The sequence below is a fragment of the Plecotus auritus genome (genome assembly GCF_963455305.1).
Source record: "Plecotus auritus genome assembly, chromosome: 6".
NCBI lineage: Eukaryota > Metazoa > Chordata > Mammalia > Chiroptera > Vespertilionidae > Plecotus > Plecotus auritus.
Window position 1 is genome coordinate 81,521,373 of NC_137773.1, and position 16,150 is coordinate 81,537,522.

At 45.6% G+C, this 16,150-nt stretch overlaps 1 protein-coding gene across 1 annotated transcript in view; it reads right to left on the reverse strand.

Moving 5' to 3' along the window:
* Positions 1-16,150, reverse strand: part of EPHX2 (epoxide hydrolase 2) — a 65,339-nt gene that overhangs the window by 12,779 nt on the left and 36,410 nt on the right. The window contains exons 7-12 of the mRNA XM_080675795.1: positions 14,892-14,987; positions 14,278-14,356; positions 11,306-11,340; positions 9,790-9,816; positions 8,768-8,853; positions 6,490-6,601 (exon numbers count right to left, since the gene is read on the reverse strand). Of these exons, the coding sequence (XP_080531921.1) occupies positions 6,490-6,601; positions 8,768-8,853; positions 9,790-9,816; positions 11,306-11,340; positions 14,278-14,356; positions 14,892-14,987 (435 nt within the window). The remainder of the gene's footprint in view (positions 1-6,489; positions 6,602-8,767; positions 8,854-9,789; positions 9,817-11,305; positions 11,341-14,277; positions 14,357-14,891; positions 14,988-16,150) is intronic.

Here is a 16,150-nt window from a genome sequence, read left to right on the forward strand (position 1 = left end):
ATGAAGTCCTGTCTTCCCCCTTCACAATAAAATAACTCTGCCCTTCTTGGTTCCCACAGAGCCTTTGATGTGTCTACTTGGAGCTCCCTGAGAGCAGGGAAGCATCCACTCATCTTATTCCCGGGATAACTGTGACTGGTCCTGGGTAGAGGCTGACAGTATGTACGTCCCTCTCCGAGGAATGTTCCCAGAGAGGAGGGTCCCATAAGCCAGGCAATAAGGCACTGCAGTGGCCAGTGCCCTCTGTCCCTGCACAATGCAAGAGTTCCTTCCCCACTGCATTGTTTGCTCTGCATATTGCAGATCATGAGAGCTCTGGATCCACAGGATGCCAGCACCGCAGCAAAGGACACATTTGTCATGAGGCGGTGCTGGGTCTGCAGTTTGTGATTTTATGAGGAAAGTGATGTTGTCGCGTTAATTACAATCCCTTACATCTGTAAGATTCAATTATGATGGAGAATCAATCTGCTATACGATGGATGCTGAGGCAAGAAACAGCCACGGGAGGAAGTACATTTAAAGTGATCGATGAAAGCCCCGGTCAGCCCTGTCGCCACGAGTCATCACTCTTATTTATTGAGAGCAGCCCCATCCCAGAAACCACTGCTGTTCAGGAGCCCAGGGGTGAATCTCAGTGTGTGGAGGCATCATCGCAGGCCAGAGGTCTGGGCGGGGCTTTGGCCCTCAAATGGTCCTTCGAGAGCGAAAAGATGCCAAGAGGGTCCATAGAAAATCCAGGGAGCTCCCACAAAGCACGAGTGTGGGCAGCTTCTGTGCCTCAGCAGCCAAGACCACAGACACGGTCTCACAGGGGAGATGGGAGCCTCCCTCTAATCAGCGGGCCGGGGACGGCAGCTCTGATTCATGTTCCGTCTACCTTGATAATGACTGGAATTTCTGTGGAACTCTGGGGCCAAGTTCTCTCAAAGCACGCCAGAAAACAGGGTTGTCTCTGGGGTTGAGGATGCCAGGGGATAGAGGCATCTGATGGCTGGGCAAAAGGAGGAAACTATTTATTATTCCCTGCAGCTTGGCCAGGCAGATGAGAGAGAGGAGTCAGGCCTCAGAGCGGCCGTGGCACCCTGAGTCACTCTGACGCCACACTCGCTGATCACACAGCACTGAGGTGGGAAGGCCATCTCGAGGATGAAGACCCTCAGGTTGAGGTGTGACCTTGTTCGAAGGTGGATTATAAATGGCCAGGCTGGAAACGAGAACTCCAGACTCTAAGCCCCTCAGTATTTGGTTCTTTTCACTATAACGTAACACCACCCATTGAAGAAAACAAAAATGAAATGCCATGAGGGTCTTCCATGAATGGCACAAAAACAAAACCATGACAAAGACTGATGAGGAAGGCAGCTCACAGCTTCTCAGTTGAGGACGGGTGAAATGAATCATGGTCCATCTGAAAAGGAATGAGGTAAATCTATATGTACTGATAGGAAAATCTGTCTAAGATCTATTGAATAAAAAAGCAGAATGATTCAATTTATACTAAAAATTATGTATACACTCCTGTGCACACACACACACACTTAAAAGTATATTTTTTAAAAATGGGAAATACCAAACCATTCACAGTAGCTAGTTCTAGATGAGTGAAGGGGGATTTGACTTTTTATTTTACACAACTCAGTACTTTTTTTAAAGCTCATTTTTTGTCTTTGCTGCCTCCTCGTCCTCCTTTTCTTACAAGTACAAATGCAAAGCCTATTATCCCTTCTTTGCCAAGCAAAGAAAAACACACCTTTTAGTATTAGTTTCCACCAGACTTGGCACATTCTCAGGGCAAGATAGTAAACACGTGGGCTAAGGGTTCAAAGAGCTGGGGGTGTGGCTGGATCTAAACCTGGAATTTGCCTAAGCCACACCCCACAGTGCTCAGCAAACTAGAGCACGAGGGGGAAGGGGGGCTGAGTGCACCAGCACAGTGGAGCCTTCCTTAGGCTGAGAGAGTCTGAGTGACCTTGAGCCCTCAAGGATGATTCCTCCAGGCTGGAGAGTGATGGGAACCCAGTTGGGAGGAGAGCTAGGAAGGAAGGCTGTCTACCAACAGCCATCCCTGAAGCAGAGAGTTGTACCTGTCATATTTAACTTATTGGCCTGAATTTAGCTTACATTTGCAGCTATAACCTATTTGAAAGCCATCCAGTGAGACCATCCTTTTTCCGATGAGGAAGCCGAGGGCCAGAGATAGGAAGGGACTCGCTCCATCACTGAGTAGGTAGCAGACATGCTGGCAGAAGCAGGTGCACGGTTTCTCCTTCAGACCCTGCTCTGTGCTTACCCTGACCGTGTCAGCAGGATTCCTGGGCTCCTGGAAGTGGCCAGATCATTGATTTGAATATCCACCATTTCCCTGACAAGAGGCTTTGTTCTTAAGAACAAAACCATCCCCAAACTCTTCCTGCAGATTTTAAACCCAGCTGCTGTAAGAGAACAATAGAGGTACTGATTTTTTTCACAATGACTGTATCAACCTTTGAAACCAAACACTCTGTCCCACTAGGACTGCAATGATTTAGTGTCTTTCCCCTGAGGTCACTTTTCCAATGAGGACTTTGAGCTTATCCTCGTTTGCTCCTCCCCTCTTTTCTGGGACGCACAAGACACAATCAAGTCCAAGCTCCCTTCCAGCGTGGCATAAGGGGAGGCACATGGGCTCTGAAGTCAAGCAAGACCAGGTCATCATCCTGACCCCGTCATGTACCTAGTATCAGCCAGTTAGTAAGCCTGTCAGAGTCTCTGCTTGCTCAGCTGAAAAGCCGGGAGAGATGCCACAGGCCTGTTGTGAACACAACTAACTGCATCTGGCACTCAAAAAAGCAGTAGCTGCAACCCCACTGTCCATCCCACTGTCCATCGATGGGTGAATGAAGAAACAAATGTCACGTACAGTAGGCTATCATTGTCTTAAAGAGAAAGGAAATTCTGACACATGCTACAGTGTGAATGAACCCTGAGGACATAATGCTAAGTGAAATAAGCCAGACACAAAAGGACAAACACTGGATGATTCCACTTAGAGGAGTAAAATTCACAGATGCAGAAAGCAGAATGGGGCTGCCAGGGTCTGGGGGGGAGGAGTGAGTGGGGAGTTAATGTTTAACGGGGACAGAGTTTCAGTTCTGCAAGATGAAGAGAGTTCGAGAGAGGATGGTGGTGATGGTTGCATAACAATGTGAATGTGCTTAATGCCACTGAACTGTACAGTTAAAATGATAAATTTGATGTTATGTGTATTTTACAACTTAAAAAACAATAAAAATAACTTTAATGAGCTAAATCTCACTGATACTCTAAATGAAGTTTGATCAAAACACAATATACAGTGAAGCTACTACTTCCTTTTTTCTATCTCCTGTAATTACATGAATACAGCTTTTTATAAAGCAGTATTTCTCAAAGTGTAGTCTGAAGAAACCTTGGGGAGCCCTGAAGCCCTTCGAGGGCACATAATAGAAGATGCACAAATATGCACTAGATGAAATAATGAATGTTCTTCACAGTAATACTAGTTAAAATATTTCTGAACTTTGAACATATTTGTAATGCTCAATGCCTCACACACATTACGGGGCACCTTTGTTTCATAGCAGCCAGGAGTCTTCTTACAAATGTTCAGTCCAAAGGATGAAAAAGAGAAAAAAAAGGGGTAGAAGAGAAAAAAGTGGACCCGAAACCCCACACCCTCTCTCTCCCTCTGGATTCTCCACATGGGGAACCCCACTGGTGGGGCCAGAGTGTTGAGGGCCTATTGTAACCTATACACAGGGCTTGGGGCTGGGCTAGGGGAGAAGGTACAAGGGTGAGAAGTGACAAAGGTGCATGGGGCATTCGAGGCGATGAAGAGGCCTGCAGGGTGGGGTGCTCTGGGAGGGGAGCTCTGGGTACACAGAGGGCAGTGGGAGGGGGTTGGACTCTCGTGGTGGGAGCCAAGCAGAGCCAGAGATTAAAAATGGGTCAAATAAGAGGTGAGAGGGACCCAAACCCAGCTTCCCAATTTAGTGTGGCACTCTGTCCCCTCCTCAATTCCCAGAGGCCAAGGAGCTGCCACTCAAGAACCAAGATCCACCGTTTGCTTCCCTCCCCCTCACCCGATGCTTCCCCAGTGTGAGCTGTATTAGGTGAAGGAAACTCCCGGGAAAGGGCGACAAGCAGAACAACACACCTTAGACTGGACTCCGATTTCTAGTCCAGCTGGAAGGATTTTCACGGGCCACCTGTGATGGGGTGATGAACCTCCACCATCGCTGACATCGACTACAACTTGGGGCTCCTTTCCAGGCTTTGCACAAGGAACCTACCTCCTTCCAGTCCCACTCACGTATCGCATTCCAAAGATCCCTGTTTCTCACAGTCCCCACCCTTCCCCCACACTGTCCCCCTCCTGTTGTCATCCTCCTATTTCTTTCACAAGGGACCCTGTCTGTTCTTCCCTTTACCCACCTGTTACGGGCTGAACTGCGTCTCCCCGAAGTTCCTATGAAGTCCTGACCCCTAGCAGCTCAGAATGTAATGGTACTGGGAGATAGGGTCTGAGACAGGTGTCCTTATAAAGAGAGGAAATTTGGACACAGCCACCTGCACAGAGGCTATGGCAGCCCTAACTGACTGCTATGCCATCTAATCATACCCATCCTTCAAGAGCAGGATGACTTCAAACTAATTAAGGTCATTGTGACCCCATTCAAACATAAGGAAGCTGGCTCTTCCCACACTCTGGGCTGTGGCTCGGGAGGGCTCTGGCTTCCGTGGAGGATGTGATACTTTGAGTGTCTTTTCATGACATTGCTGGACACATCTGGCATTTTACTGAGTGGGTCAGGTTAGTGCTCGAAAAAAAACTTCCTCTTTCGAGGCACCATCTCTTAGAGAAAAGTTACTCACTGAATCAAAACTGGGGTGGTTGTTGCCTGGCCAGCATGGTTCAGTGGTTGAGCATCAAACTATGAACCAGGAGGTCACAGTTTGATTCCGGATCAGGGCACGTGCTCAGGTTGCGGGCTTGATCCCCAGTGTGGGGTGTGTAGGAGGCAGCCGATCAATGACTCTCTCTCATCATTGTTATTTCTCTCTCTCTATCTCTCCTGTCCTCTCAGAAATAAATAAAAATCTATATATATAAAAGCATAAGTGACCGTTATGACCGAAATTCCATCAACCAGTCGCTATGACACGCACTGACCACCAGGGCAGACGCTCAATGCAGGAACTGCCCCCTGATGGTCAGTGTGCTATCACAGGGGGAGCACCGCTCAGCCAGAAGCTGGGCTCACGGCTGGTGAGACCAGCTGCGGCGGTGGCGAGAGCCTCTCCCAGCTCAGCAGCAGTGCTACCAAGCGGTGGCACCAGGCACAGCGGGCTGGGATGAGCACGGGGCCTGGCCCTGGCTTGGGCTCCTCCCTGGCCACCTGCCGCTTGGCGCACGGTTACATCCCCCGAGGGGTCCCAGATTGCGAGAGAGCACAGGCCAGGCTGAGGGTCTCCGCCCCCCTACCCTGTGCACAAATCCATGCACCGGGCCTCTAGTATATTATAAAAAAACACACAATAAAACTGGGTTGGTTGTGACCTTTGCTATAAATGGTACGACCTTCAAGCATCGGAAGGTCAACAGCTGGGTGAGAGATGTGGGGAAACACTCTTGTGTTCTTGATTAATGAATTTGATCCATCTTCTCTCTTTACAGTGTTAAGGAAACTTCTTTTATCCTTTCTGGAATTGCCTGGATGTAGCTGGACATTGGGTCCAGAGTCCACAAATGAATGACCAGCAGGTACCCCCACAGCTGAGGTCAGCTATGGGGTTAGGGAGGCAGATGATGCTGGCTCACGTAGCTGCTCTCAGTGAATCCCCATGAAATGTGGCAGTGACACCCCATCACACATATCACCCAAGCTCCAAAGGGCATCCTGGGTGTTGGGGCACATGGGGTGACACCTAGCAACCCCTCCACATCTCCCAAAGCACACAAAGGGCCAGTGCAGGGCTTTTAGGCTCTGCTTCTCCCTGTGATCACAAACCTTACTCCTCAAGAAGCCGATATACCAGGTCCCTGGCAAGAGGCCAGGGGCTGTCACCAACAAGAGGTGGGATCTACCCCAATCTCAGGAAACAGCTAAGAGGAAACAGAGGACTAAGAGGAAACAGCTCCAAACCAGTGCTCAGCTCCCACTCCACAGTTTTGAGGAAGCAGGAGAAGCTGGTGTGCTGTCACCCCCACTCCTGTTCCCCTCACCACCCCAAATACACACACACACACACACACACACACACACACACACACACACGCCATGACCTGGAAAGGACTAGCTGAGCTCTGGAGTCAGTTTCACCTAAGCCCATTTGTACAATAATTTCTGACTAAAGCCACAGAAAATTAAAGAGGACAGAGATACATCAAGCCAATGGGGAGGGGAGAGAAAGGGAAAGAAGAAAAATACCTTGCTGGGGTCACTGATCTCAGGGCCCCAAACTTACCGGTTCTTGGAAATAGAGCTGGTAATTAAAAACAGGATTGGCTTTGATTGTCTCCATCAGGGACACATTGGGGTTTGCTGGCATGAAGGGAGTATTCAAACTTGCCACTGCCCTATGGAAAGAAGAGGCACCAAGACTTAGACCTGTAAGACAACAGTCTATAAGGACCAGAAAGGACCTTACACATCAAGCCAAAGCTCAAAGCGGGAAAGTGATGTGCACAAGCTCTCACACATCAGTGTGTGCGAGAATGGGATCCGCACTCAGATTTCTTGACTCCCAGCCCAGTGTATCCCCTCCCCAACCCACCCCACCCCCATAAACTGCAGTATTCTCACTTGCCTTAGATGAAGACAGACAGAGCACACACACAACTACATGTAGTATATCAACCTTGTTCAGAATATGTGAACACTACAATTTCTCCCTAGTTTTTAGCATTTTTTCCTTCCTTCCTTCACTCACTGTGTCTGTCCTGTGTTGAGTATAATTCCATGCTATATACTAGGGGAGAAAAAAATATAAAATCAGTATTCAAGGAGCTTATCCTATCTAATAAAAGAGTAATATACAAATTGACCATCACTCCAACACACAAGATGGCTGTCCCCATGTGGTCAAAGATGGTTGCCCCCATGTGGACACAAGATGGCCACCACAAGATGGCCAGCAGGGGAGGGCAGTTGGGAGGGACCAGGCCTGCAAGGGAGGGAAGTTGGGGGCGACTGGGCCTGTAGGGAAAGGCAGTTGGGGGGGACCCAGGCCTGCAGGGGAGGGCAGTTGGGGGGACCAGACCTGCAGGGGAGGGTGGTTAGGGGCAATCAGGTTGGCAGGGGAGCATTTAGGCATCAATCAGGCTGGCAGGGGAGTGGTTAGGGGGTGATCAGGCTGGCAGGCAGAAGCGGTTAGGGGCAATCAGGAAGGCAGGTGAGCAGTTGGGAGCCAGCAGTCCTGGATTGTGAGAGGGATGTCTGACTGCCCATTTAGGTGGAATCGGGCCTAAACGGGCAGTTGGACATCCCTCGAGGGGTCCCAGGTTGGAGAGGGTGCAGGCTGGGCTGAGGGACACCCCCCCGGTGCACGAATTTCATGCACCAGGCCTCTAGTTATAACTTAATAAGAAAAGCTATACAAATACACCCATGACTTTATTATGAGACAGACTGTGATATAAGCGTGAGAACAGCACAGAATTCCGTGGGTGCTCAGGGGGATAAAACATTTCTGGATCTGGGTGTCATGGAAGACCTGGTGGGAATCTGAACTTGGCATCTAACCTGGTAGGTAGAGAAACTTTGGTGAATCCAATTGTTAAGAACTGAGCTCTTATTTTGCCTTTGAATGAGGGAGGACAGAGAGAGAAACTAAAGAGATCAGAAAAGCAAGAGTGTGAATAAATTATAAATATTTTAGAAAATGTTTGCTTTTTCTTAGTCTTTGATCCCACTCTACCATTTGAGCTGGGTTTGAGCTGAACCTAGTTCTACTGTGTTTTCGTTCTTATAAACTTAGCCAAATAAAAAGGAACTAGATTCGTTATAGAAATCCAGATGGCTAGTAAGGATAATGCTTATTTAACTTGCTAAGATCCCAGGCTGAAACGGAAAATCAGACAAGTTTTAATTTTGGTTGCCAGCTCAAAAGGAGTGTGGCTGCAAAAAACCACCCGCCTCTCTAGATTCGAAACCCACCATCTGAAAGCTCCTGCTGCAGCTCTGAAATGCCGTTCTAAGAACAATCCTGAATGATGTGACGGCGATCATGAAATGCCTTTCTAGCCTGACATCTGTACAGCACGTTGCAGGTTGTGTAGTCAGGTTGCCACTTTGTGGCTGAGGACACAAGGCCTAATGAAGTGATTTGTCACACAGCCAATTCAGGGCAAAATTGGAAGCCACATTTTCTGAATCCCTGTCCAGGACTGAAGTCTCTCCTGATGCTTAATTCTATAAACCCAACACCCCTGCTGCCCCCCTCCCACCCCCCCACCCCCACTCCCCTCACGATCTACCATCCTTCTCCTGCATGCCCACTGAATACTGTCTCTGACTTATCTGTCCCACTACCAGTAACCGGGACAGGCCTCACTCTCTAAGACATTAGCTCATAAAGCTCTCCTTGTTAATGTGTCAATGGGCATGAAGGAGCTAAGGTGGTACCTTCCCAGATAACCTATTTGTTTTCAAGACGTTTTCTGGGGTTTGAGACCGAAGGACGGATTCTGATGGGAATTCAGTCCCAGTCTTACCCAAATTCTTATTGCTCCCGGCCTAATTACCTCACTCTCTCAGGGTAGAAGAGAGCCATGCTCCATACCAGCATGCCACCCCAGTCGTGGCCAATGAACACCGCTTGGAGGATGCCCTAGCAAAGGATAAAGAAGGGATGCGAATGTGGGCAGGTTTCTGGGGTGAGGTGCTGAGAGCCCAAGGCCCGTGCTCTCCCCTAGGCCCAAACCCTCAGATGCAATTCTCTCATTCACTTCCTAGGGACTCCTCCACTGATCACGCCATGTAAGGTCATTATAGCATCAGGCCTGGGGCGGCCACACTGGGCCGTGTCCTCTTAGACGTCCCCAGCGTACTCAAAAGTTCCAGTGCCAATTCCTAGGCCTGAGAATCTGCAGAGGTCAGGGACCGTGGCATTTTTGCCTCATTTACTAGTGCCTGGAACCCTGCCTGGGTGTTGTACTGGAATTTTCCCTTGACTCTCACACCCCTTACCAAGTGATAAATCCCACTGCTTTGAGGCTCTCCTAGCTGCCCCTCTCCTGTTTTCATTTTGCACCATGGCCTTACTGAGGAGGGGAGGAGGCTGTCACTGAGTTATTATCTCAGGAATAGTACGTGTGCTCTGCAAAAGCATATTCGTAGGTCACCCTTGTTGATTTGTTTTGAGTTTGACATTCCAAATAATGTTAAATGAAGACATTTTATTTTAGACATTTCAAAAGAAATGTAAGTTTTAAAAAGTTGTGAAAACATTAGCCTATAGGATATTTTCCAAACTTCTTGACTCAAGCAAACAGAGGTATCTTAATCCCTGGTAGATGCTTTTGATGAAACAAAAAGTAAATAAGTAAATAAATAAACTCATCTCTACACTGCTCTCCATCTCTGCCTTGGTAATTTCTTCTGTCCAACCACCCACCTCCCACTGTCCCAAAGTGTGCCTTTCCTAGAACCTGCCACTCCACTCCAGGGCTCCAAAAGCTAACACCTTGAAAGGCTTACATCTTGTTTTAATTGCCCAGACCCAAACAGAATTCTCCAAAGAGATCAGTTCAAAATTATTACTTACCAATTTATCTAGGAAGGTTACCATGTCCTAAGAAAGAAAACATATCAAAAAATCAGAAATTGTATCCACCCACCTCAGCCACTTCCAGATTAAAATTACTGTGTCAGCCTTTGTTTTGGATTGAATTTTATCTCCCTAAAATTCATAGGTGGAAGCCCTAACCCTCGGTACCTCCGAATGTGACTGTATTTGAAGATGGGGTCATTAAAAAGGTGATGAAAGTTAAAATGAGGTAATTAGGGTGAGCCCTAATCCAATGACTTGTGTCCTTATAAGAAGAGGAGATTTAGCCCTGTTAGTGTGGCTCAGTTGGTTGAGCATCGTCCCATTCACTGAGAGGTCGCCAGATCAATTCCCCATCAGGGCACGTGCTTAGGCTGCAGGCTCGATCCCCAGTAGGGGGTGTGTAGGAGGCAGCCAACAGATGTCTCATGGATGTTTCTCTCTCTCTCTCCCTCCCTTTCTCTCTCAAAAAAAATCAATTAAAAAACATTTTTAAAAAAAGAAGAGGAGATTTGGACATAGATGCACACAGAGGAAAAACCATGTGAAGACACAGGGAGAAGATGGCCATCTTCAAGCCTCATCTAGAAGCCTCAAATAAACCATGCTGACACCCTGATCTCAGACTTCCAGCCTCCGAAATGGCAAGAGAATAAATTGCTGTTGCTTTAGCCACTCAGTCTGTAGTACTTTGTTATGGCAGCCAGAGCGAACTAACACAACGTTCAATCATTTCACTGGCTTTTGAGTTATCTCTCTTCTCTTTCCAGCATCCTCTCAGAAGTGGCAGAGTGGGGGAGGCAAAGACTTAGAAATTGAGGAAGGAAAAACAACCCTAACTGGAAACTATGCTTTTACCCATGCTCCCTTATGAGATGCAAAGGCTGCGTCAGGGGCTGAATGGGGGGAGCGCCACACAACTGGTGACTCTGAGATGGTTGCTTTTTGTAATTTGAATGTAATCAGAATTATTGCCAGTTTCCTGTTTCTTTCCCTTGACCCCTCCAGCCTTTGCTTTTGTTCTAAGAAGGTCTGCCCCTTCCTCCCCCTGCAAGCTAGGAGATGAGGGTCCCCCTCCCCCATGGTGCTTATGGCCATCTTAGAATAGGAATGCCATTACAGTCACCAATCCATACAATAATCCTTAGGTCTGGCCACCAACATCTTTTACCAAAATATAGTGATTTTTAAAATTCCCAGGACTGGAAAGACAATCTGGTGGCGTGGCTAAGAGGGGAGATGGGGGAGCTATGGTAGGGTTCAAACCTGGCTCTACTGGCTGTTGACCTCAGGCAATGACTTTCCCTCCTTGTGACTCAGTTTCCTCTTCCATACAGCAAACGTTGACTATCATTTTGAAATGTTATCTCAACTTTCAGTAAGAATTTACACCTAAATTCTGTGAAATGATGTTTCCCTAGGATTTAAACGAGTACCCACATTTCTGTCTTATAACAGTAAAAATTCCAGGATGGAAAAGATATTACAGATGTCACCCAAAGACCCTTCTTACCTTGCATAACATTTCCAAGGAATATTCTTCTATTTCTGCAATTTAGAAAAAAAATATATATGTATTTAATTTGCATGATTAAAAATTACTAACAAACTAAAAGGGTCCATTTGCCAAAAATAAACAAACAAACAAACAAACAAACAAACAAACAAACAAACCTAGCTTATTAAATTCTTAGATTGAAGCAGTCTACTTGCTTACTTTTGTTTTTGTTGCCTGTGCTTTTGGTATCACATCCATGAAATCATTACCAAGACCAATGTCATGAAGCTTTTTCCCTATGTTTTCTTCTAGGAGGTTTAGTTTCAAGTCTTATATTTAAATTTTATTCCATTTTTAGTTGATTTTTAAAAATATATTTTTTTATTGATTTCAGAGAGGAAGGGAGGAGGAGAGAGAGATAGAAACATCAATGATGAGAGAGAATCATTGATAGGCTGCCTCCTGCACGCTCCACACTGGGATGTGCCCCAACTGAAATCAAACTGTGACCTCCTGGTTCATAGGTTGATGCTCAACTACTCAGCAACGCTGGCCAGGTGAGTTGATTTTTTTTTTTTTTTTTTTGTAAGGTAAGGTGTAAGATAAGGGTCCAACTTCAATCTTTTGTATGTGAATATTTCATTTTCCCTACGCTATTTGTTGAGGAGACTATCCTTTCCATAGTGTGTGTTCTTGGCACTCTTGTTGAAGAGCGGTTGACCGTATATGGGTGGATTTATTTCTGGGCTCTATATTCTGTTCCATTGGTCTGTGTATCTGCCTTTATGCCAGTACCATACTGTTTTGATTACTGTATATTTAATATATTTTTAACTCAGGATGTGTGAGTCCTCCAGTTTTGTTCTCTCTGATTGATTTGACTATTGGTCTTTTGTGGAGCCACATGAATTGCAAAATTGTGTTTTCTTTTTCTGTAAAAAATACTATTGGGATTTTGCTAGAGATTGCATTGAATCTGTACTAGTAGATTGTTTTGAGTAGTATGAGTATTTTAACAATATTAGCAATTCCAGAAAGGAAAAAGAAAAAGGAAGAAAAATTACCAAAGAAATGATTAAAAAAAGTTCCAAGAACTGAAAGATGAATGTATCCAGCAAAGTATATGAAAAAAACACACCTATATCATAGCACAATATCATAACATTTTAGAATAAACAGATAAAGAAAAGACCCTAAAGTGTCAAGACTAAGGAAGAAAAAATAAATGGTCACATAGAAAGGCTTATTGGTCAGAATGGCATGGGATTTCTCAGTAGCAACAGGGAAACTAGAAAGTAGTGACAAAGGCTTCAAAATTTTAGGGAAAATAACTTGTTACTTAAAACCTATTAACAAATTATATAAAACTTATACACAAAAGATGTGAAGGTGTGTATGTATTCCAAATTATTATGCTTGGCTTTAGAATTCATGTTATGCAAAATATTCAACAATAGTTAATGTGTAAATTATGGTTTTATTTTAAAAAATGAGTTATAATTCGGGTATGAACGTAAGTCCCAGTTTCAGTATATATGTGTTATTATTAATAGTACATTTCTTTTACTTTTAATAGTGTTCTAGACTGAATGATAAATTATATTACTAAATTATGCCTAGGGGATTCAGGGAAAATTGCAGTATAGATGAATAGACCAGCGGTTCTCAACCTGTGGGTCGCGACCCCTTTGGGGATTGAACGACCCTTTCACAGGGGTCACTTAAGACCATCGGAAAACACAGATATTTACATTACGATTCATAACAGTAGCAAAATTACAGTTATGAGGTATCAACGAAAATAATTTTATGGTTGGGAGTCACCACAACATGAGGAACTGTATTAAAGGGTCGCAGCATTAGGAAGGTTGAGAACCACTGGAATAGACATTTTAATAATTAAATTTTAATTATTTTAAAATTTAATTACTAGGGGAATAATTAAATTTAAATTGGGGGAAGCAGCTCAAAAAAAGGGTTTTGAACAGCTGGGTTGGCTCACCAAGTCAACACTGCTAACAGCATAGCTGACACTTGGAGGGACCAGGAGTTTTGCAGCAAACCTGGCTGTTTCAGGTTCCTGCCTCCATACCTTGGGTTCTTAAACAGTTTTGGGCTGAAGACCCCTCTAAAACTGATCAAAACAATGAAAAATGCTCATAAACCCACATTTGGTCTCAGGGTCTCAGGATTTATCCCTGATACCCATCCTTGGATAAACTTCCACTGGGATCCATAGATGCTGGGTTAAGAATGTGGCCTATAAATTACCATATGATCCAGCAATTTGACTTCTGGATATATAACCCAAAGAACTGAAAAGAGGGACTCAAACAGATATTTGCACACCCATGTTTAAAGCAGCATTATTCACAATAGTCAAAAGGTGAAGGCAACCCAAGGGTCCGTTGATGGATGAACAGATAAACAAATGTGGTATATCCATTCAATGGAATATTATTCAGCCTTAAAAAGAAGGAAATTGGAAATTGTGATGCAACATGAATGAACCTTGAAGACATTATCATAAGTGAAATAAGCGATTCACAAAAGGATAAATACTGTTTGATCCACTTATATGAGGCCCCTAGTGTAGTCAACTTCACAGAGACAGAAAGCAAAAGGGTCCTTGCAAAGGACTGGGGAAGGAGGAATGAAGAGTTATTATTTAATGGGTATGGAGTCCCAGTTCTGCAGGATGAAAATGTTCTGGAGCTGGATGGTACATCGCACACTCTACATCCCCACCAACTAGCAGGAGACATCCTCAGGACACAGGCTATTGGGCTTCTCATATTCATCCAGAGTAGGAGGAGCAGAGACATCTGGGACCCAAACTGCATAGACCAAGGACACTGCAGGAGGGGGAGGGACAAAGTCAGGCAAAGTCTGAACTTGAAGGACTGCCTGCTCTGACCTGGGACCAGAGGAAGCCAGTGCTGTGGAGAACTTGAACAGTCAGAAGGCATGACCAACGGCTAACCCACCAGGAGGAGCGGATGAGTCTCCGTAGCCTTTCATGTCCACAGCTAGTACCCGGAAACCCGCCTGGACCAGAGCTGGGATCTAGAAAACAAACAACTCAAGTACATACCAATGTAGTCTTGTAAGTGTTTGGCTGACACTCCCGCTTTGCTTCCTCTATCCCCCTGCTCTTGTAAATGGCTCAATTCAAAGTGCCACCTGACATTACCAGGTATCTCCATGGAGCTGGAACAAGCCCACCTGGATCGGGCTGCCATGGACCACCGGTGGTAGGGTTTGTGCACTGCATCTAATGCCGCATCTAAGGGAGCACCTTTCCTAGCAAAGACCTTGCAGATTTCTATAATCATTGTAAAGACTTCCAGCAGGTGGCATAAAGTGTCTTGAAGAAGTCTGCTTTTTCTTTTTTAATCTGCAAAAGTAGCATATGGACTAACACAGGTGAGGTCTGGAGCAATCTCCAGCCCCAACATTTCTGCAATACCACAGCCATACTTTGGCAATAATGCTCCACTGTAAGATTTTGCTTCTTAATGACATTCAGGTTGGGGCACACCATCTAGGCTTTCTCCTTGCCTCACCTGACTGGGGTGTACCTTTACCCAGTTTTCCTTACCTGGTACCTCCAAGAGAACCAGCTCTCAGGAAATCCATGGCAGAGGCACACAGCAGGGCCAGAGCCCAGCTCCACGAAATGCAGATGCACCCCGGGCTGTGGAAGAGAGAAGTGAGCAGGAAGTGACCACAGCACCAGGCCAGCCAGAACTAGACCCCTCTTCTGCAGACCATCTGGGCCATTTCAGCATATTTCCAGATATTGTATGGACCAGATTTCTCAGTCTAAGACCCCAATGCTGAAAGTTGCCTGAAGAGGGGCAACTAGCCAAACTTGAAAAGAAGATTATAATGTTGGGGGAGAAAAACCCAAAACCAAAACAACTTTGCATCTTCCTTAAAAGACCCTTATACGATTGGAGTTTCTGGTGTGGTTTGTCATGTTTTCAATATTTAAAACTGGGGATCAGTTTTGTGCAGAGTGTAATATTCACACTAACATGCAGAATACCAGGATTATTTTGTTAAAAGCTCTTTGTATCTTGAATATGAATTTTTTTCCAAGTTTGCTACACTTCTAGTCCTTTCTGGGCTACATGGGTGTGGCAGAGGCTGCTAGGGCTCAATATCGGCTTCTCTTCTCTTGGCACATGGTGGCATTTTCCAGATCTCCCCCGACTTCCTTGCAGTGGGTGTGGCCATGTGACTGAGTTCTGGCCAATGGCATATGAGCGAAAGAAATGTGTGCTACATCCAGGCCCTCCCCTGCTTGGTCCTCCCTCTCTGTTTCTGTCTGAACCTGAATGGACTGGGCCTTGAAGAAGGTGGAACCAGCAGAAGAAAGGGCCTGGGTGCTTGCATGACTGTGTGGAGAGAGCCCACTCCTCACCCACAGTCCAGTGTGGTGTGGGGCCTGGTATTCAGACACTGAAAGCTGGGTTGTTTGGGACAGCGCTAAGCCTCCTCTGACTATTACAGTGGGGCCTAAGAAAACCAACCAGCCGAAACCGGTTTGGCTCAGTGGATAGAGCGTCGGCCTGTGGACTGAAGGGTCCCAGGTTCGATTCCGATCAAGGGTATGTACCTTGGTTGCGGGCACATCCCCAGTAGGGGGTGTGCAGGAGGCAGCTGATCGATGTTTCTCTCTCATCGATGTTTCTAACTCTCTATCCCTCTCCCTTCCTCTCTGTAAAAAATCAATAAAATATATTTAAAAAAAAAAAAAAGAAAACCAACCAAAGCAATACAAAATATAGTCAAAATATAGTCTATCTTTCCCAAATGTACATATCTCCAACTTACTACTGGAAATGAATGAGA